The sequence below is a fragment of the Onychostruthus taczanowskii genome, unplaced genomic scaffold, assembly GCF_017590055.1.
Source record: "Onychostruthus taczanowskii isolate IOZ18803 unplaced genomic scaffold, ASM1759005v1 scaffold36, whole genome shotgun sequence".
NCBI classification, from domain to species: domain Eukaryota; kingdom Metazoa; phylum Chordata; class Aves; order Passeriformes; family Passeridae; genus Onychostruthus; species Onychostruthus taczanowskii.
The window spans coordinates 7,303,476-7,325,947 of record NW_024501015.1 but is presented as its reverse complement, the minus strand read 5'-3'; the positions used below and the strand labels follow the sequence as shown (position 1 = coordinate 7,325,947).

General features: G+C 37.1%; 1 protein-coding gene across 2 annotated transcripts; it reads left to right on the top strand.

Annotated features, from left to right (window-relative positions):
- Positions 1-347: 347 nt before the first annotated feature.
- Positions 348-21,611, top strand: NGLY1 (N-glycanase 1). Of its 2 annotated transcripts, XM_041411507.1 has the most exons (12): positions 348-544; positions 1,608-1,722; positions 3,745-3,987; positions 7,300-7,459; positions 10,674-10,896; positions 11,621-11,742; positions 12,153-12,298; positions 12,480-12,590; positions 14,840-15,004; positions 16,281-16,469; positions 19,594-19,771; positions 20,207-21,611. In XM_041411507.1, the coding sequence occupies exons 1-12, from the start codon at positions 417-419 to the stop codon at positions 20,380-20,382; spliced, it is 1,956 nt and encodes a 651-aa protein (XP_041267441.1). In that variant the 5' UTR covers positions 348-416; the 3' UTR covers positions 20,383-21,611. The 2 variants fall into 2 exon arrangements, with proteins under 2 accessions (XP_041267441.1, XP_041267442.1); XM_041411508.1 differs by lacking the exon at positions 16,281-16,469.
- Positions 21,612-22,472: the final 861 nt, after the last annotated feature.

The window sequence follows — 22,472 nt, the reverse complement described above, 5'->3', positions numbered from 1 at the left end:
AACTTTGGTAGTCATCGTGCTGGCCTTGTGCACCCCTTACTGCGCCGATCTATAAATAAATCAAATACCTCGACCTTGAGTGTGGATTGGCGCCTTGCACACCAGGTGAAAGAAGCTGCTTTGGGACACAGAGCCCGGTGTGGCCGGGAGGTCCCGCTGCCCGGGGGTGCGGGGTCAGGATTAACCCTTTAAGGGAGCCCTTTAAGGATCCCCCCAAACGCGCCGGCTGTGGGAGCGGGGGCCGTGGGCGGTGCCTCCACCGCTCCTCTTGCGCATGCGCCCGGCGGCGGGCGGTGCTGCCCGGCTGAGGGCGGTGACCTCGGTGCTGGCACGGCGCATGCGCTTGGCGCAGGGCCGGGGGCGGGTGGCGCGGCGCGGAGCGGAGGGTGGGCAGGCAGGCAGGCAGGCAGGCAGCGATGGCGGCCGCCCTGGGGCTCTCGTCCTCACCGGGTTCCCCCGCCGTGAGCGAGCTGTGCCAGAACAGGCGGGAGATCTTCCTGGAGGCCTCGCGGCTGCTCCTCACTTACGCTGACAACATCCTCCGGTGAGCGGGGTCGCCGCCCTCGGTCCGCGGGCGGTGCCGCGGGGTCCCGCCGGCCGCTCCCCGGCTCCGCGCGGCGCCTTCGGTTCTGTTGTGTAATACCGGGGCTCAGAAGCGTCTCGAGTGGTTTTGTCGTTGTTTTTAAATTAATGTTGCTTACATTGACAGAGGTGGAGTGTTCTGGGTTTCTGTTTCTTTATTGCTGCTTGGTTTGTTTTGAAAGTTTAGGAGTTTGTGTATTAACCACAAAATGATGCCTTTTTCCTGATTTTCCACCTTAGGTGGGTATTGAACTACCTAAAAACAAGTGGCTGCACAGCAAGTGATTTAACTTGATTTAAACTTAATTTTTCCTTCATTTTGACTTAATTTCAGTTTTTTTATTTTATTTTTTTGCTTGTCCTATGCTTCTGACTTCGCAAGGTTGGTACCAAAAGTTAATTATAGCTGAATTTCTGCGAGGTGGCTGTGCAGGGTGCACATACTCGCCAGTATGTGTGCTTGACCTTGGTGTCTGCTGGCAGCTCGAGGTGCATGGGTGCCCCTCCCTGTCTGTGCCTGGCTCCTCAGCCACTTGTTAAAGCTTATGTGGACAGAGAATGGCTTCTTTTAAAGAAAAAGGTTTTTAAAGGAGTTGAAAGAGGAAAGGGGAACTGAGAGGTAGTACAGAGACCATAGTCGTTCCACTGAAGTACTAGGCAGCTTAGCACAGCTTTCCGTGGTGGGACCCAAGCCATCCAGCGTTGATCTGACGGGTTCAATTAGAATGCACCCGGTATAAGGGGATGTGAAGTTGTCTCTAAATGTCACTACAGACTTAGCCCTGCTAGGTAGGAGTACAAAACATGAATTCATGAACATAAATTGCAAGCTAGACTTTAGCACCAGTTGGTAACTCAGAACTAAGTACAAAAAAGCATTTATAAAGTCAAAGTTTTATGTAGGTTTTGACTAAGTGATGTAAATGAAACTAAATATCAAAAAAAATATTTTTTATAGTGCAGTTACCCAGCTTTTAAGTGTCTACTTCATTTGCAGATATAATTGTAACTTTCAATTTGTTCAGGAATCCCTATGAGGAAAAATACAGATTAATTCGGATTGGGAATCCAGCATTCTCCACAAGGCTGTTGCCAGTCAGAGGAGCTGTTGAGTGTTTATTTGAGATGGGGTTTCAAGAGGTAAGTATAATGTAGTAACTTCAGGTATCTTCATCTGTTTACATGGTAAAATTTAAAATTCGAATTTTTTTTTCTGCTTCTCTAGTTGCAAGGCAGTAGATTTCAGGGCAGTTGGTATTTTCTTTCAGTCCTTGTCTGCAAATATCTGTAGCTAGCCAGCACAGAATTTAGATGTGGCTGCTTCAGAAAAATGGTGAGCTAATCTAATGTATAACAAGATTTTTTTTTTGCTGCTCAGGCACTGCTGGTTTACTGAATGGCAGGATACATGTCCATGCTGGCACAGAGGAAGTGGTGGGAAGCAGGGTGGAACCCCCTTCTCTTTGTAGTAATCTGCTCCTTGGTGAACATCAGGCATTACAAATGAGTGTTGAAACTGGTATTTTAAAGAGAGAAAAAAATGTTTAAAAAGCCCTGCTCCTCTTCATCTTCCTACCATTAGTAGGGTCCTGTAATGATTTAGATAAGGGAAGCTGATCTGATGAAAACTTAATCTTCCAAAACAGAACCAGAAATGTTTTTCAGCCAATTCACAGTGCAGCTGCACAAGTACTGGTGTTGTCATGACAGCAGTGGAGGGCAATAGACTGACTGTTCAAGTAGTAGTAGGAGGGTGAGTCCTTCAAAACCCATTTTTAAAAGTTATGAAATGTTATCCTAAAATAGTGTTGAGTGAATCTTGATTCTGTTGCAGTCAGAAGGATGCATTTAAAAGATTGCTTTGTGTTCTGAGGTGGTCCCTGTGTTGGTGGAACTTTAACTGAAAAGCTTGTTAAACTAGAAGCAATTTTTATAATTACTGGAAAGCTGGTATAAAAACCCAGCTCTTGTTTAACGGTGCAAAGCTCTTGCTTTGCTTTAATTTGTCTGTTTGATGCCACAAACTGTATGGATGTGTACATTATGTTACTTAGGTCCAGCTATCATGAGACCTCTGCCTTCTCTTTGGATAAAGTTAATTACTGTAGTTTTGTAATTAAAAGAAAAAGTGTACTGAAAGAAGTGGTAAGTGCAGAGATAGAAATGGTTTGTGGGTTTGTTCTCATGCTGGTGCTCAGGAGACTTTTAATGGTGTATTTTAGGGAGGTGGGTGGTGTAGCTAAGGGCAGGTCTCTGACAGTGTGTTGCCTCAGTGTTAGAGTTCTGTGTCAGTCAGAGCTGGAGCTCACAAACTTCTCTTCAGCTGCATGGCTAATATTGTTCCCTCTTTTGTTTCTGAATGATAGTGGATTGATTCCATTTAGTTTTGTGGTGATTTTAAGTGTTAACACGAAGTCTCCATCTGCAGTGATGTGTGACCTCAAGTAACTGTAGGTAAACAAATTACCTTCATAAGTAGAAGTGCTGCAGTGGTAGAAACTGAAAATGTTAAAGGATGAATGCTTCAGGATATCCATGTTTTTAGTAACCTGTTCCTTTATGTTTAGTACACATATACTTGATTTTGTCATAATTACTGATCTCTTGTTATGCTACTAGTAATCATGTTGCAGCCAAAAGTAAACCCCAGAAATCAACCCAGGTGCCAGTTGTAATAAAAGTATTATTGCCTATCTGAAAACTTAAAACTTCAACATAAAAGATACCAGTATGTATGAGAATTTCCAGCAGACGCTGTTCTAGGGGCTTCTTCCCTCAACATTGGATGTCTTCCTGTGTTGCCTAGGATTTCATTGCTGTACTGTCAGTGCTGAGCTGAGCATTAATCATTTATTTCTGTTGTTGCTGCTTTCTGTGCCAAGCCATAACTACATAGCCCATGAATGGCTCCACAAAATAAGTTACTAACTAAAGCATATTGTTATGAGCCCTCTTTCTCTAGATTGACTCTAGGTTCTTTATCTGGTAGGCTTCTGAAACTGTGAGAGGCTTCAAGCTTCTGCTGTAAGGGACCTAATCTAAAAAGCTGAATCCTGCCAAGCCTTAGGATGCTAACTTCCAGTAAACTCTTCAGCTATAGCTACAGATCATTGACCAGCTTAGACCTGCATTAACTGCTGAATTCACTTGTCTAAATTTCAGGGAGAAACTCACCTGGTTTTCCCTAAGGAAGCTTCAATTGAGCAGCTACGTAAAATCAGAGACTTGATTGCTGGAGAGAGGAGTAGCAGACTGAATGAGTCAAACCAAATCCACAGACCAGGATCCTCTGAAACTGTCAGCAGCACTCAGACAGCTGCACAACGGCCTTCAAGACCTGTTGACTCTGGCTTTGCTCTTGCCCGTCAGCAACCAGAAGCATCACTTGTGCAATCTCTTGAAATGGTAATTATAATCTGCAAACTTCATAGGCTCATTAGTCTTGCATATAAAGATTGAAGAAGAGTTAACTGTTAGGATAGTTAAATGCTCAGAGAAAATAGGTCTGACCACATAGCTAATCTTGCTTTTAGAAGGTTAGACTAGACATTTTTTCCCCCATTGGTTTCTGAAGGTTTCTGAGTGTTTTCTTCAGTTTACATACTACTTTAGGATGAAATGTGCTATAAACAAAATATTAGCAAGAGATTTTGTTGAAGATGTCTGTGAATATTCTGTTGATCAGGGTGTCAAGGAAAAAAGCTGATAGGTATTGAAAAGGAACAGCAAGATGGGGAACAAGGGGGAAAGTGGGAATTTTTGTGTTTGAGAGACAGCAGAAGAAAGGAGCATAACTTGCTTATAATTGTTGGTGTCTTGGTTCATGCATTATGATCTCTGTGTATAGCCTGTGAGGAGGGCTTTCTTTTTTCACATATGCCTGTCATTAAAAACAGAAATTTAGCCAGACAAGGACAAATTTATAGTTATCTAGGCTAAGTTTCCCTTGTCCAAGAAGTTGAGATGAAGTTCCTGATCAATATAGAGCAGAGTCCTTTCATCTGATGTTAACTGGCCCGATGGGAGCAGACTCAGCACCTCGTACAATTTTGAAAAATTAAGTTATGCCTCTTAGTAGAAGCTTTTAAGGATGCTTTGGTTTAACTTTCTGAAGAGTTTTTCCTCCTAGAACCAGTGTCACTTTAATCTCAAAGCTGGTGTAAGTTGTATCCTGCCAAAAGCTCACTTCCCATGCATCCTTAAACACAATTTCCATGTTTTATATTATACTATCAGTATATTGTTGGATATGAACTATGACCTACTGCTTCTTCCCAATGCCTACCCAAGTCAGTGAATGAGAATTCAGTAGAGAGCACTGAATGACCCATCCTCACACAAAAGGTCTTTTGGGAAAGCCACTGTTGTAGGCATGTTGTATTGAGACATTTAATCTACTTATGTTAGCATGACAGTAGTTGCCTCTAAAATATGCTGACTGGATTTGTTTTACTTTGTTGGAGGTTTCTGGGTTGGCTTTTTTGGCCTGCTTCTAGATTTTTACTGTTTCAGCCACTTCTGCAATGGTGGTTGGAAGTGATTATGAAACCTGTAGAGTGATTTGCTGCTGCTGTACTGCTTAGTAAGGGAAGCTTTGAAAGTTGAACCTGCAGTGACAATGATGTTGCACAATGTCAACACAATATATTCTGAGGTTAATCCTTCCAATTTCTAGTTATTCTGCCCCAACATACACTAGCCATCAGAGTTGTGGATCCATTTCTCTGAAACTTAATTTTCCATGCCTGGGTGGTGGGACCAAACTTACTGCTGTTTAGAGGCATTTCTAATGCAGTGTTTGCCCTCTCTTAGAATGCTGTATGTACCTGATCTCTACAGGAAACTATACTGATAGGTCTCTGAGCCATTGAATTTGGTCTTTATAGTCTGAGTTGATTGGAAGGAAGTCTGGCAGTGACTTGGCCATTTTGCTTGCACAGCAGTGGGGGGTTTGTTTTCCAGTGAGTACGCTGCAGAGTTTTATTTGTATTATCATTGTATGCACTGCTGACAGATGTCAGAGAGATTTAGAGTTGTTTCTGTTGTGCAAGCATTTTTTTCTTGCCTATGTGTTTCACCTGTCATTCATGGGAGGCCTAGTAAATGCAGAGAAAAGCAGCTTACTTGAAAGAACAGAGGAATATTCATAAATACACAGTTCTAGGAACCTAGCCCACCATTAATTTGCCTCATTGTTTTCTTCTGCTTTTCTTGTCATAAAATATCCTTGAGACTTAGGAAAAGGAGAGCTATGGCTAGTTGTTAATTCTGGTGGATGGATTCTGATCCCTTCCTGAATGGCATAGTGATTACAGGAGGACAGATGTATCCAAACTTAGAACTGCAGCGAGGTTCACCTGGCTTCTACGATTAAATGTTTGCATAACACTTCATACAGTGGCTTTTATAAAGCAGATTAAACACTACTGTAGCATTGATGGTTTTGCATCAGAAACCTATGTAGTCAAAGAGTCTGGGACACTTCCTGTTGTGCTGAGCAATATCCCTGCATACCCTTTTAGGAAGCTGATGGACCATGAAGGTCTTAATGCCTTTGGCAGTCTCTAATGCCCCTTATTTCTTCCTTTCAACTTGCATTAAAGTGAATCTGGACACAATGGAGTTTATGATGTTAAACCAGTTACCTACAGCTGATGAGCTCCAGGAAAAGCAAAACAAGCTGTGTTCTGTATTAGCAGTTATGAAAATTAAGGACTGATCCTGAAGTACTGTAACAGCATCAAAACAATCACTTGTAATTTGAGTGCTCCTTTAAAAGAAGTTTTCTTCTGAAGAGTTCTCACACCTGAGTGTATGTTAATGCATTTGCTGCAAGCCTCTCAGGAAAGCATTGCATTTTTGATTACATTAAAATGGTAGTTAACAAGGCTAAAGGCTGAAACATGGTGTAGCGATAGAGAAAAGGTGCACAGGCTTCCCCCAAAAATATGCCAGACTCTTACTTTCAAAATCTCATTTCACTTTCTATATTGTTCCCTTTTAAATAGGAACAAATACTTTGCTCAGCTACCAACTTTATTATTAACTTCAGTTGTTAGTTTTATTATCTATGTGTGTATCTTCTTGGGTGCAGCGTGCCTCTAGGTGACACATAGGATAACTGACTAAAGAAACCTAGTTGTTATATCCAGTTGCTACTGAAACAGACTGGGTGGTTCAGTGGGTGGTTACTGGGCTGTCTATATAAACCTCTATCAGAGTATCTGTAAAAGAAGGAAGTAGAAACAGACAGGCAGCATTCGTGAATAAGAAATAGTAAGCAGAATTCATCAATAATTTAGTTCTACAAACCAGTGTAGCAGTGTCCAGAAAATGAAAGTGATTACATGTATTTGTGTGGATTTTGGGTAAAAGGTGTAGAAAAGAAAGTTCAGGGGGATTAGATGGGGAAGAGAAGTCAAAGACTTTCCCATTAGAGGTGTCTTTAAAACAGTTTTCTCCCTAAGTTAGTTGACTTTTCACTCAAGACACCATTCAGAATGCTCAGAGATGACAAGACTGGCTTTACAGTTTGGGTGGTGGTGCCTTCAGTTCTTGTTGATAGCTTTGCAAATAAACATTTCACCTGCAAATAAATATATAATGTCAGTATCAACAGAGAATTATGGCTGACTTAAACTAAAACAGGAGAGCTTGGTTATTCTGCCTGAAGGTGAAAGTTCATAAATCATCTTGTGATTGAAAATCCTTTTGCAGGCTGCAAATATCTTGAAAACACTTCAAACAAAATTTGAGGGGCTTGTATTGATGTATGAGAATCCTTCTATTCAGCAGAAAGCACTGGCTGCAATTCCCCTCCAGGAACTGAAAAGCAAGGCTCAGAAAAAGCTAGCACAAGCTACAAAACTGGACAAAGGTAAGGCTGCCAAGTTGAAGTGTGTATGAAAGTAGAAATGCTCTTTCAAATGTACCATACATTGTTGGTGTGTGTTTGGTCATATATCTGCAGGTTCCAAATGCTGTTTCTAAACTGGAATTGCCTTCTTCCTAATTTACTACTCACTTATTTTTATTTCACTATTGTCATCCATCTTTTACAACTTTGATATAGAAATTTTGGACTCTTAATTTCTGAATTGGTAGAAAAAAACACTGGGGAGACAAATGTTGCATTCCTTGAATCTCAAGTGAAATAGCTACAAGATGAAGAGGGGAGCTTCTTCTTCAAGTAGTCATTGTTATGAAATTCTCAGAGTGCAGTTTTCCTGTATGTACTACAGTTCTAAATTCCGAATAAAATTTTTAAATACCACTTATCTTTTTTAAAGTGATATTGGTGAGATTTTGTATGAGATCTTTCCAAGATGCAGCCTGATAGAAATAAATTATCACTTTCCTTCCTAATGCTGAAATGAATAGGGTTATTCTCTATTCCTCATGGAGCTAGATATGAAATGTAGGCATAATTACTTGTGGCATCAGTATTTAAAATTTATATTTTCTTCATAAATGTGGATTTGCTTTGAATGTATGAAGTTTTTGTCAGTTAAAATGACGTATTTCTATTTTCAGGTGATGGTTTTAGATTTGTTTCAGTGGTATAGTGAAATGTTGCTTCTATAAGACAAATATTTAAAAAAATACAATTCCAAGACCATATTTAAACAAAAAAACTTTTTCACCGTGAATGTTTGATAGAAGACAGTCTCAAGCAATTCTGCTAACTTTATAGGAATGCTGTTGGTTTGCAAATCAAAAATAATCTCTTCACATGGTTTTTTTATAAATTACTTTGTGCTGTCTCATACAGCCACACAGTAATACATAATTGTGCCTTTGGCATTAAGGAAATTTTTTACAGTGGATTTTCTCAGTAATTTTTCTTCTTTTATAAAACTGTATTGGGAAGTAAGAAACCACATGAACAAGTACAAAGCATTCTAATTCAGCAGCGTGGAACAATACAGTGGGGAAAAGAGACTTAACAGTAATAAATTACAACTATAAAATTTCTTTATAAAGAAAAAAATAAAGAACAAGCCTGCCTCTTAGAATCTGTTCTAATACTACTGTGCACATTGTTTAAAAAGGGGAAGGAAGACGGAGGATAGCGTCCTGGGTGCTTCTTCCCAAACCATCAGGCTGATTTAGTCAAAATAGCTTCCAGCCCTTAATTTAGATACAAATAAAGGGGAAGGGATGGATCTCCACTGTTTCGGATTGTGACAGCTTGAAAGCGTTTTTCAAGAGCTTTATAGAAACATTTGTCTTGGAATGGACTGTATATTAGATGTTTGGGTAATGGGCTTTCAGCTTCTTTGGTTTCTGTCCTGCTGCATTAAGACTGCCACCTTTGGGAATAAATACTTTGTGCTAGGGGACACTTGTTTTTAGGATAGGCCTTGCAACACATAATAAGCATTTTTGGCTCATAAAGACTATACTAGGAAGATAACAGTAATTTGATGAGAATTGTGGCTTTGATTTTATTATTTCCCTTTGCCACATTTCATTAGAAAGATAGACTAAACAGTCAAAAATAACTCTGTATCACAGCCAGCTGTTTTCTGTTCAAATAAAACACATTTTCCATGTGATGTTTTAATGAAAGATTTATTTTGCAAATCAAGAGAAGAATGTTTGTAGTGTAGCAATCATATTTTTAGAGATGAGTTCTAGTTTGAATGTTGTTATCCAGGAAAAGAGAGTATGGCCTGTGCTTGAAATCTTCTCATTCAGCTTTTAGCAAAAAGTTTGAATATACAAGCATATCCATTTTGTAAGCAGTAAGACTTTCCCTGAGTGTTCCAGCACAAAGGTTTTCCACATACATGAGTAAAAATGGAAATTTTACTATCATTAGAAGTCAGGTATTCTTGCTTTCTTTAACAGATGATCTCTTCCCATGCACGTCATGGTCTTGGCAATGTGTGTTTAATGGCATTAGTGCTCCTACAGAGTCTTTTGTACCAAGGATGACTGCAGCATCAGAGCAAGATGTGAAATGAGCTTAAACACTCATCTTAGGGGGTCTTTTTTCACCATCCTGAAAAAGGAGCTAGTGCATAAACTTTTAGTGCAACTGCATTCAATTTCCTTTTAGCAGCGTTTTTATGAATTTATTTTATATGTTAATATTCATTAGTCAAAGCTGTCTGCACTGTGACTAGAATAAAGCTGTAGTGCATAAAAATAATCAGGCAGTAATACCTATGATTGCAATGTGGCCTAGGTGATAAAGTTGTTATGAAGAATTATTTGAATATTCATGATTCTGAGAAGGAAGAGTATCCGATACTCTGCACATTGTAACAGGATGTGCATTTAAAGATTCTTTTGTTTAAACACAAATTGATCTTTCTTGAAAAGCTGGATTTTTAGATTTGCTTTTTAGGTAAAATGGGGCTATTTCCAGGTGTCAGAACAGTGAGAATATGTAAGTAGATTCTAACTCCTGTTGTAAGCAGGAAAATGGGCCAGAAGAATCTGGTGTCGTGAAATCAGTTAGAGTAGAAAACAACACATCCTGTGTCTGCCTTGGGTAAGCTGAGAAAGATGTTTATTTGCTGAAATTACAACAAACTCAACGTGTTTGCATGATATATACATATTTTCTGCAATAATTAAGCTGTGTTTGTAGGTCTGTTTATAGAAGGCCTGTACACGTGGTTGTTCAGATTGCTGCCAGTGTCTGGTTCTTCGGTATTTTGAAATCAAAGCAACTGTTATTCCTAGTTTAATAGGTAAGAATAGGAAAATATTTTGGAGCAGAAAAATAATTAACTTTCTGTTCCAAAGTCCTGGAAGAGTATGAAGGGCATCAGGAACTTCACCAGGCTGAAATGTAGATCTGGCTTGTTTTTCTGAGCAATTTCTTATTCTCATTCTAGTTGTATTATTTAGGACTGCAGTTTTTTGTTCCTAAATTTGAACTTACTCAGTCTTGGCAATTTAGATTTTCTTTTTTGTGTGTGCTTAAGTAATACATGAAGCTTTTTAATATGGTTTTTATATTTAAAAGTACATAAAAATATGTAAAGGGCCAGAGATGCTAATTTGCATAGGCGTTGTCAAGTTCAACTAAATTACTTTTCCATTTGAACTAACTGGGTGTTATATAAATTTTACAGGTGCACATGTGAATGAAGAGGACTTCTTACTGTTGGAGCTTTTGGACTGGTTTAAGACTTCCTTTTTTCATTGGGTGAATAGTCTTCCTTGCAGCAGGTGTGGTGGGCAGACAGAGCCTAAAAGTGACTACCTGTTGCCTACTGATGATGACCTAAGGTGGGATGCCAGTCGAGTGGAAAACCATTACTGCAACCAGTGTCAGCTCTGTAATAGATTCCCAAGGTGAGCATACAGAAACTTGCTCTCTTTTTTCTTTCAAGAAACAGCTTTGTATTTGTGCATTTTGTGAACAGGTGAGAAGTTGTTAGTTCAGAGAGTAGAGAAGCTCTTTTTAATTAACATGATAGAATGTTTGATGAACCAGCAATTTCTCTGCAGGATCTGAGATTTTTAAAAACAATATGTGCTTTCTCTTATGTGGACTTGTTCTGAATACTTGTCTGGCTTGTTTGGGGTTATTTAATGTTAATTTGATGAACTACAGCTTCTAAATAAAATATGTTAATATTGGAACTATATGTAGGTAGTGTTTTGTTGTTGCAGGGAAAACTTCCCTTCTGGAGGAAACCACAGTGTAATATACATCTTTTGCTGAGTCTATAGCAGAAGAGCAAATATACAACTTATTTATACTTTTGTGACATTTAGACATTTTGCTAACTGTTTAAAGGACCAGCATAAAAGTCATATTTTGAGATGTCTAAATCAATTTTGAAAACTTAACCAGATTCATTTCAGTGCTGCTGTAAATATATGATGGAGTCATGTGAGTTGAGGTATCGTTCTGCTCAGATGTACTTTGTGCAGTACAGCAATTATTTCCATTATCTTCTGTGGACTGATTGATACTGAAGTCTGTTCAGATCATCAGAACACGATGTAAAGATTTCTGAAAAGGGAAATTTATTTTCAGTTGTTCTTGTTTTGTGTTGTTTTTCTCCTGTAGGTATAACAACCCTGAAAAACTTCTGGAAACCAGACGTGGACGCTGTGGCGAGTGGGCCAACTGTTTTACACTGTGCTGCAGAGCTGTAGGGTTTGAAGCAAGATATGTCTGGGACCATACAGGTATCAGTATTCTGGAGTATTGTAACGTTAATACAAACCTGTGCAAAAGGAGGTTAGGCATTTTATGTCTCTCAGATCATATTAGCCATTAGGCAGTGTGTGCAGTTACGCAGTCAGCTAACAAAGACAATATACATTCAATTTCCTGTTTTGCCTGATAAGATGAAATACAGCTCTGCAAGTAAGATTAGATGACTGACTTCGGAATGATACAATCTTTAGCTGAATGTAAGGGACTGTGATCCTAAGAAAGAGGTAGATTTGGTAATGTTTCTATAGGTAGATGAACAGAAAACATGTTCTTTCACCTGTTCATTTAATAAATTGGAAAAAGTTACAATATTCTGCAAGATTAGAATAGAGGCTCTGTCTTTATAAGTCATTGTTTATTCTTGGCCTTTGTTACATAGATCATGTGTGGACTGAAGTATATTCTTCATCTCAGAAAAGATGGCTTCACTGTGATCCTTGTGAAAATGTCTGTGATAAGCCTCTTCTCTATGAAACTGGCTGGGGAAAGAAGCTCTCCTACATAATTGCATTCTCCAAAGATGAGGTAGGAGTAATGATGCTAATAATAAACAAACTTGCCCTGAAGCAAGCATGCAATGTATTCCACCTTGGTGTGATTTTCAGAATTATTGTAGAAAAGCATATTTTTATTAACTAGCGTCTTTAAATGAAGCAAGATATGTGGAAATTTTTGGTTGCTTTATTTTCTTCCACTTGTGCTTGAGGTGGTAGATGTCACCTGGAGATACAGCTGTAAACATGAAGAGGTACTCTCTAGAAGGACAGCACTCAGTGAAGCTACGCTGCGAGAGACAATTAATGCACTAAATAGAACGGTATGTCACTTTTCTTCAGTGGGTTTCTGACACTGAAACACAAGTATCTGCAGAATGTGAAGTCCTCAAGCAAAGGAATGTATTTGGTAACCTTACAGGAATATCCATTCACCATGGATAATAAAAAATGCTGTTAATTACCCATTTTACCCTGAATACCCTGAATACATACAAATCAGATACAGTGCTGAACTTACGGGAAATAAGATAAATAAAGGTATGTGAGAGTATTATCATATTATCTCTTCATACACAGATGTGTGTGTATCTGTTGTTTTTCTTAGAGACTTTGGAGCAGACTTATACTTGCTGGGAGTAAACTGCAACTCCTTAGTAACTATGTGGACTCCTTCAGGGTGACTGAATGTTTTCCACATCAGGGCTGCTATAACTTGAAAACAGTAGCATTTACAGTTGTAAGAAATGCAGCTTTAATTTTCTTTCAATGGCTTTTTACAAGCTCTAGGAAGTGAGAGCGATGATTCCTGGGCTGTTTCCAAGACTTCCAAAAGGTGTTGATACCATCAGCAGAGCTTTGACTCAGAACCATATGTATTTACACTGTTCATGCTTAACATCCCCAAAATACATGGAGCCATTTGCACCTGCATGTCATGATTGCAGAACTTCTCTGCTAAGCTTTTTCCACTCCCTACCTGGGACACCATGAACTTGATTCAATATACTAGAATACCATAAAAACTTTTAACCACCTTGCAGTTTCCATTTTGTGCTCCCTTCCTTATAGGGCCAATTCCTATGCATGGAAACATTACTTCCAATGGTAGTATACAGCTGATGACTTAAAAACAGATTATGCCTTTTTTAAGGCCTGCTGGCTTCAGAGTTATAGCCATACATTAAGACTGTGAATAACTGAGCTGGACTAATATTTTGAGACCAGGGCTTGAAATAATGTTAACAGTAATGAAAAATTAGAGTCACGGAGCAGAGCATGGAGAAAAGTAACCAGAGCATCAAAGTGTTTAAAGGAAATTGTGGATTGGTTTTGTTAATATAGGATAAACCATATCAAGCTTCCTCTGAGCTGGGGCAAGTTCAGCAGTGCTGCATAGGAGTATCCTAAATGTCAGGGCAGCTGTTAGACTCAGGAAGGCCTGATGTTTCATGGAAAACTGCTGCAACCACTGGTTGTCAACCATCAGCACAAGCAGAGGTGTGTTTCCCCTCCCTTTCTGTGTCAGAACTGGTATTTGGCATCTGGAATTTATTCAGCTGGAGCTGTTTCTCATAATTTCTCTGTATCTGCTTTCCTTTATACAGTGCCACATTGTTGTCTGGAACAAAAAAGTCTTCAAATGTTTCTTTTGTTATTAGCAAAACTTGCTGGGGTCAGAACTGCATTTGAGATAATTGAAATGCTTATCAGCCTCAAGTTTTAGGTCCCAGTGGGCTGAGTGTGCATGCCTTGGGTGATCACCAAACCGGAAAAAAAGATGTGTGTAATAATTTACATACTCAATGTTGAACTTTTTTCAGCCCCATGTGGGTTTATCCACATTTAAAGAAACAGAAGGCTTCACATTCCAGATTTGTATATTTGACATGAAGATCATGTAGACAAAATACTAACATCTTAATAAAATTTTTAGAAGTTGTTTACCAAAAATTGCTCATAGTTCTAGTCTTGTAGGCAAAGATACATAATTTTTTTACTTTTCACTAATTTTTCTGGAACTAAGTTTTTCTTAATTTTCTGACATCTGAAAAACAGATGTCATGGTTTGTTTATGACTAAATCAGTGAAATAATGCTTTCAAAGATTTTTGTTTGGGCTTAATCACAAAACCAAAACTGTTGCCAACCAAGTCGTTCCACCTTAGAGAAGAAAAATTTGAGCACAAATGATTCTTGTGTTCTCTTTCCTCCAAATAATATTGAGAATGGCTATGGTACAGCATACATATGAGTAGCTATAAAAACTGTTATGGAAGTGTTTTATTGTCCAAATAAATGTATGAAAAACAAAGCACAAGCGTTATTTTAAAAGAATTCCACATAGTGCCCGCAAGTTCCTAGAGAAAGCACTGCTGTCACATAACTGTATGCTTACGACTTGTTTGTATTTATGTCTGTGGTATAAGATTAATGTTTCTAACAATCAGTCTAGACTTTAAATGTTAATCCATTTTTCAATTCTATTTTTCCCTGTTGGTGTCACTCTAGAGCAGAATTACAAATACCATTTTTTCTGAATGTTTTGTTTTTTTCTAAATGTCTTTTTTCAGAGACAAAAGTCTTTGTCAGAAAATAGAAAAAAAGAGCTCCTGGAAAGGACTATTGTGGAGCTTGTTGAGTTCATTTCTCCTAAAACACCTAAACCTGGAGAATATGGTGGAAGGACATCAGGCTCAATGGCTTGGCGAGTAGCCAGAGGTGAAATTGGTCCAGAGGTATTTAACTTTTACACTGATTACCATCTTAGAGTGAGCTAACTGAGGCTTTGTGTTCATGGTCTGTAAAAACAAACAAAAAAAAGACACTTCATGGTAGATAGCCAGATTCAGCTCAAACAAGTGAATCTTGTGAAAACATTAGGTGAAAAAAGTTTGATGTGAATTCAGTAGAGGTCCACAAGTCATTTTTGAGAATTGATGGTGGTCTGTTGATTCTAATAATGTTTGGGACTCCTTGATATAAAGTGTGTTTTGTTTTTAAAAGTTAAAATACTTTTTTCATTTAAGTTAGTTTGACAGAACTAGAAAGTTTAAGTTAGTTGAAAAAAATAGGGAAAACTGTAAAAAATTTTTGTATTTGTATTATTAGTTACTTCCAGATTTTAACCAATAGTAGGTTTTGGCCAACTATTTTTGTTAATAAAATGTAGGAGCAATTAGAATTGTGTAAATTAAGCAATCTCTTAAATAATAAGCTTTATTGATTTTCACATCAGTATTTTTTTACTGTTTCCAAAGGTAAGGCTTGACTTTTAGGCTAAGATATAGTTTCCCAGAACCATAATAATATTTAGCTTGAGTCAGGATGCAAAGATGTGACCTCAGTTTTGTAGCAATCCCATCATGTGGAATGTTTAACTGTCCTGAACAGAAACAGTTAAGTGAAAGTAATGAGCTTCTTAAGTGATTGTCTTAGTTTGAAAAATTAATAGTTTTTTGCCGTTCTCTGTTGTTTGGAAGACTTAATTTCTTAAACTCATAAGAAGAATGACTTTTTTTTTTAAAAAAAAGTAATACTGTGAAGTTACAAAATTTGTATCTTTAAGTTTTTTGAAGTTGATTTGTAAACTGGCATACACAAACACACCTTTTTATGGGTGTCCTAGGTTTGCTATTCAAAATAACCATTTACTTATTCACTGTACAAGCAGTGTACTCAACATATAAATTTTCTTACTTACTAATTTCTTACTTAAAGGATACTCTTTCATGTTAGTTTGTTTGTTAAAAAATTACTTCTCAAAGTAATTATATGAAAATTGTAAAAATAAAATTACTCCTCCCTCCTGGAAAAGTTGCAGCTGTGCTGTAGGAACTGCTTTAAAAGAAATAGTTTTGTACATGACATCTTTTTTAAAAAAACTTGGGTTTTTTTCACTTGGCAGCAAAACTGAATTGCAAAACTGTGACATACTGTTTAGAAGTAATATAGTCTTGAGGGAGTTTAGGCATTGGGGAATGAAGGTGCTTGTATGTTTTGGCTTTTTTTCAGAAAAGAAAAGAAGTAGTTTTTATTCCCTCTGAAAAGGAGAAGACATCTAAACTGTTCCATCTCGTCTACAATGTAATAGATGACAGTTATACACGAATTTCCAATAACAATGAAAAAATAAGTGGCTGGGAAGCAGGTGTTTGGAAGGCAGAATCTATTTGGAGAAAGGTTGAAACAGATTGGAAAATGGTAAGAATAGCAATTATTAAAAGCCTATAATGTACAGTAAAATGATGATAACTCCAGTAAAACAGAAAACCCTTGCCAGTGTTTGGATTCAAAACCTCTCTTGGTGCCCATAGAATTTAGCTGATGTTAGTAAATGCTGTTGTTAAGATTCAGTAAGATTGCCAGATGGTACAAGAAATTAGAAATAAATTTAACTTGTCTTTCAGAAAGGATGTTTGAATTCTCTGCAGGTAGGTAAAATCCTTGCCAGAACGCCAAATTTATAAAATGGCTTCCTTCTTAGGCTTGTGGGAAAATGCTGTTTTATTGAAAAGCAGTACTTCTCTCAAAATAAAAAAAGGTATTTGTTTTTTTAAGAATAGTTTTATAGTTTTAGATCTCTTTTATGTACAGCCAGAGGAAGAAATTGTCATCCTAAATAATACAATTCTATCTATAAGAAGACAAAAACCTGTCAGTTATCCAGAATATTGGATACAATGCCCAGAACCCTTCCCTAGTGTCAGGACTGAGGAGCACAAGAGTCACAGGCTCTAAATCTAAGAAGAGAATTGCTACCTGTGGAGTGGGAAGGGGTCATGTACTAGCAAACAGCTTTTTCCCACCGCAGCAACCAACTGTGGAACTGATTCTTGTCAGGGAATAGAGCATGTTACTGCTTTTTTCCTCTGTCATTTTGCTAGTCTGTAGGGTGTCTTACCAAATATTCTTCTAGCTTCTCATTGATAAAAATGGAGCTAAGTATGTATCTGCCTCTTGAGATTTTCTCTCCTGGGTCTGTACATAATTGACTTGCAAAATGCAGTGGGGGAATTATTTGAATAGGCTATGCTGCCCTAAAGAGAAAGAGTAAGGAAAGAAATGGGAGAATAGTATGAAAGATGTCACAGCAGGGTAGACTTAATAGTAAAAGAGAAATAACAAAAACTCAGAGTAAGGAACAGATGTTCTCTGCTTCCCCAGGATCTGCTAAAAATCTGATACTACAGTATGTTTGCAATTCTGCCTCACGTTTGCAAGAAACATGCTGTCCCTGTGCTGAAACTAAACTACAGTTTTTCTCAGCTCTACTTATCAGATAAGACAGGGTGGGACTGATCAATAAAACCAGGCAAAAATACTTTATTTACCCTTGTATTCAGTACCACCTCAAAAGGATGAGATGATGGCATTTAGAAATTAGGAGCTGCGACTCCAGGTCTCTCTCAGACTTGTGGATAAGGCATGTTAGTTCTGCAGATTTGCATAGTTCAGAAAGTGTGTAAGAATCTTAGAATTTAAAATTACTTTCCATTGGGTGTTGTTTGTATAATGGGAGATAACAGCAGAGGGAAAGGTTGTTTGCGGTTTGCCTTTTCTTTTCGTACAAGATGCTGCTTCGGAGTTTGATTCAGCAGCTGTCCAAGAACTTAAAAGCCAAAGGAACCTTTACAATAATACTTGGTTAACATTTATCATGTGATGGATGGAAAGGCATTTAAATCTAAAAGCCACAGAAAATGTATCTGTAAGTATTAGATGAAGAGTAACAGAAAATAAGCACTTGGTTTTATGGTACACAATGCAAACAGGTACAAACTACAGATTGTGTCAGATTACCCAGAGATAACCTGGTATCCAGGGCTCAAACTGGCAGACCACAGTAGGTGATAGTAATAGTGTAAGAAACTATAGATCTGAAATCCGTGGACTTGTGAAAGGCTTGTTTTCCAGAAGAATTGCTGCAGTGGAAGAGAATTTGAATGAGTTGGTTGGTTAGGTTTTTTCCTCTCAATTCAGACATTTTTTCAAATAGTAGAAACAAAGCAACCTAGTTTGAAAGTTAGAAGAAAGTCAAAAACACACAAAATAAAATTTTAAATTATTTTTTCTGATTAAGTGTTTGGATATTATCATGAAAGATGAAACAGACTAATGTTTGAGGCTTTTTCAAAACTATGTTTCGTGCATTTCAACCAAGTAGTATTTAATGGGGTATTTTGGCTTCCTTACTCAAATACAGCAGTTCAGTAGGATCTGATCAAGGGAAAGCTCTTGCTAGAACCAGCTGAGATACTGAAAAAAATGTGTGGAGGTCAGCACCTTAATGAACATTAGGATTACATTCAGATGAAAACAGATTAAATCATTACATTTTCATAGGTGATCTTCAGTGTAAGACCTCCCAACTTTAGGGGTTTTGAGCTTTCTTCAGTGTGAAAATAGTAACACTAAAATTCTGTTTAACAGTGTGTCAATTACATTTCTGTATTAGGGTGGGATGTTTAGTAAAACAAACTACTGTGTTGTATTATCATTTTATTCTGGTTTGTTCTCTCAAGATTAAAAAATAAAGAGCTGACTAAGTCCACTCAGTATGATATTAATCAGAAGCTTGGAAGTGACAGAATTTTTATTAATTTAGGATTCCAAAAGGATCATGGTCATTTGGACTCTTTAATCTGTAGTGTCTGTTATTTAGGTTTGCTGATGATAGATGTTGGACTTGAAAGAACTGTCAGGCACTTGTGCCCAAATTCTTGAGAGGGTTCATAGTAATTTTAATGAATGTTAATATGTGAGTGTGGCTGTTCAGCCAGGTGAAGTTCAGGACAGCATTGGGACTAAATTAAATTAAAAGTTGTAACAGGTCACTAATGCTAATATGGGATTTATAAATGGCTGGCATGTATGATTTGCTTTAACTGAGGCACATCAGGTCCTAGGAGAAGCAGTGTGCAGCCACAGCTGAAGAAGCTACTGATTGCACTGTTCTTTTCATCAACAGTACTGAACAACTGAAGTGATATGTGCATTAAAAAAAAAACCCTGAATTCTCCTTCTTTAAAAAATGCTTTAGGTGTTTTTGTGGCTTGAACTCTACTATGGATGTTGAAATAGTTTAGTGTTCCCTAGCGAGGGGCTGTGAACATGTACAATTACCTAACTGTGGAATATACTTGGGGATGAAGAAAGAGGTTTCTTACATAAAATTGTACTTTGTACAGTTTTAAAGGTTCAGGGGCTTAACAAATAATGAAAATGTGTTGTCCTAAGATTTTTATATCCTTGTTATGAGGATTAATTTGATGTGTGTTGGCTGTCTCAGTTTTTGACATGCTGGTTTTGTCTCCTTTCCATGTAGGTTTATTTAGCCCGAAAAGAAGGGTCATCCTCTGCTTCCATCAGCTGGAAGTTTGAGTGCAAGTCGGTCGGTCTAAAAATAGATAACATTTCAGTTAGGACAAGCAGTCAAACATTTCAGAGTGGAAGAATACAGTGGAGACTTCACTCTCCTACAGCAGAAATCGCCCTGATAGGAGGTATGTGTGGAATTTAAATAATGAATTATATCATGTAGCAGAGGTGTTACTAGAAATAAATAGTTTATATGGAGAGAGTACTATGCAAACACTAAAAACAAAATATGAATATTCTTTACTTTTCCAACAGTGTTTCTTAGCAAGGTCGAGAAAATACTGCGCATTTAATTAAAGCTGATATGAAACTCAGTTTTATTAATATACACAGCCCTACCTGCAACAGAGCAGGGCAAGCAAGAACACAGAGTGAATACAAGATACTTTTGCTTTACTAGGAAGGATAGTTGCTTCTATGTCTGGTGGCAAAAGAATCTGAGTAGTTGCAACTGAGATCATTAAACATCCATTACAGCCTAGCATTTTTAGCGTGCACTCTATTATTATATACTCTCTGGAGCTGTGGCTTACTGAATTTTCTATCTTTTCCTCCAACAGATAAAAATCTTTGCTCCTATTCAGATTTTTCTGGAGCAACGGAAGTTATGTTGGAAGCAGTTCTAAATGGAGGGGATGGTGAAGCTGCGTGGCAACACACACAGCTGTTTAGAGAGAGCTTAACAGGATGTGGGGAAAATTGCTTGGAGATAATGATAAAACTCAGTGACCTCTGAGAATCTGAACTGCAGAAATGTACTTTGGAGTCCTTGAAGACATTATACCATGGATACAACATGAAGATTTGGTTGGCAATTCCTCTTCATCCTGCTGGCAGATTATTTCCTGTTTCACTGCTTCCATTAAACCAACTTGAAACTGCACGTGTATTGAATAGGTAAACATTACAATGAAAATGTCTTTGCTATAAAAACAAACACAAAATTAAGGGATTAAACCATAAAATACCCTTTTCTTAAACTTTACAATGAAAAGGAAACAATTTTTAAGAAGCAAAACATGGTCATAGAAGCACAAAGCAATTGTAATTGATTTTAATTTGGAGTTTTGGGATTGGCTTGTTGTCTTTTTTGTTTTTTATAATCTACTTGGAAAAACAGATTGAATTGTGTTTTCCAATTATAACAGATGCTTCTGATGATTTTAAAATACTTTAAATGATGTTAGAGGATTTAGACATTTCTTTAAAAATTTGATTTTGTGTAGTATCCAGAATAAGTTAATTTCATTATTGCTTCAAAATTTCCTTGTTAGATGTCTAAGTATTAAACCTGTGTTTAATACCTAGAACTATTTGGTGGTTGCTGGGAAAATAACCTCATTTTGAAAGAAGTGTTCATTATGTCCCTAAAATTGTCATAGCCTGTGGTATGAAATTGAGGCTGGAAACTGAGTAAGAACATCATATCTTTTTCTATGAAAAAAATAGGTTATCCATTATAAATATTTTAATGATATTAATTCAGATTTGCTTAATAAATCTTTTAAAAGTTAGGCATATAGGTTGAAATCCTTTTAAGCTGTTGTCTTGACTTGCTTTAAATACTCTTCCCAAATTTGATGTTAAAGTATATAAATTTTTTTCTGTTCAATTAATTCAGTGTTTAAATTTATTTTCAGTCAATATAATAAAAAATTCTATCCAGGAGACATCAGATGTTGCAGTGCTATGAATAAAACATGGAGTGAATGTTCAGATTAGATAGTCTTTGTCAGAATGTGAGGAAGGCCTTGCCTGGATTATACAGGAGATATTCTAATATAGAACTAAAATGCAAAGTTCAAACTATGGTCTTATTTTTAAATAAGTGAGAATTAAGGATGATGCTCTCAAGATCAGTGTTTTTAAAGTTTTTCTTCCTTTTTCTGATCTTTCCAATCTCTATATTGATTTGAAGTGTTTGTCAAGAATAATTTGTGTTGAAATAAATGTTTGCTGACCTTTCAACAAATCTAAGCAAATATAAAACTATTCAGATTTTATTAGAAAACTGCATATGCACAGTGAACGAAGGAATCTTAAAAAATAGTAGATTATGGCAGCTCAGAAGTGACAGAACAATGTGTGATGGATTATATACTTTGCTTCAGAATGTAAATGGACAGTTTATGAGGGGAATTAGAGGAGTCTCCCCCATAATACATGTAAACAGAGTGACAGGGTATTTATTGTATTGTATACACTGGAAGGGTGTTTATCAGTTCTTGACTAATGCAAAATGAACTTGTCAGTCTCCATTTAAAAATTCTGTATTTGGTTTCAGTTAAATGCTTTTTCTGAAATTTTGAGTGGGAACCCAACAGAAGAGTATTTTAAGTGAATATGAGTACTACCTTGTAAGAAAAAAGGAAGACAACTCAGGTGCCACCAATCAACAAAAGTGTTTCCACTTAATATTTTGATAGCTGAAAAAGTTACTGCTTTAAAGCAGAAATTGTTTTTGCAGTGTAGTACTTAGAGGATCTTGAGGAATTGCAGAATTCCTTAATGGCATCTGGTAATGTGAAACAAGAAGGCAAAATATATTTAAAAATATTAAGTTAAAGTAATTTTCTCATAATTTTGGTAAGAATCTCTGGGGGAAGAGTAATAGCTGTAGATAATTTAAAACAGTAAAGTAATTGAAGTCCATTTTTAAATAGTTTGAATGAATTAAAAAGATGGAAAAATGCCTTGCCAGTCTAATTAATCAAGAAGTACTTCTGTATTTATAAGATCACATGCAATGAACAGAAGTGATTATTTTAGGAAAGAATTAATAAGTAAAACCCTCACACTGAATAGAGCTAATATGAAAAATGGAAC

Excerpts from the sequence above, each read along its gene's own strand:
- NGLY1 (XM_041411507.1), top strand. The coding sequence starts at position 417 with ATGGCGGCCGCCCTGGGGCTCTCGTCCTCACCGGGTTCCCCCGCCGTG. Across the intron at positions 1,723-3,744 it reads TTGAGATGGGGTTTCAAGAG|GGAGAAACTCACCTGGTTTT; the intron begins GTAAGTATAATG and ends TCTAAATTTCAG. Across the intron at positions 19,772-20,206 it reads AGAAATCGCCCTGATAGGAG|ATAAAAATCTTTGCTCCTAT; the intron begins GTATGTGTGGAA and ends TTCCTCCAACAG.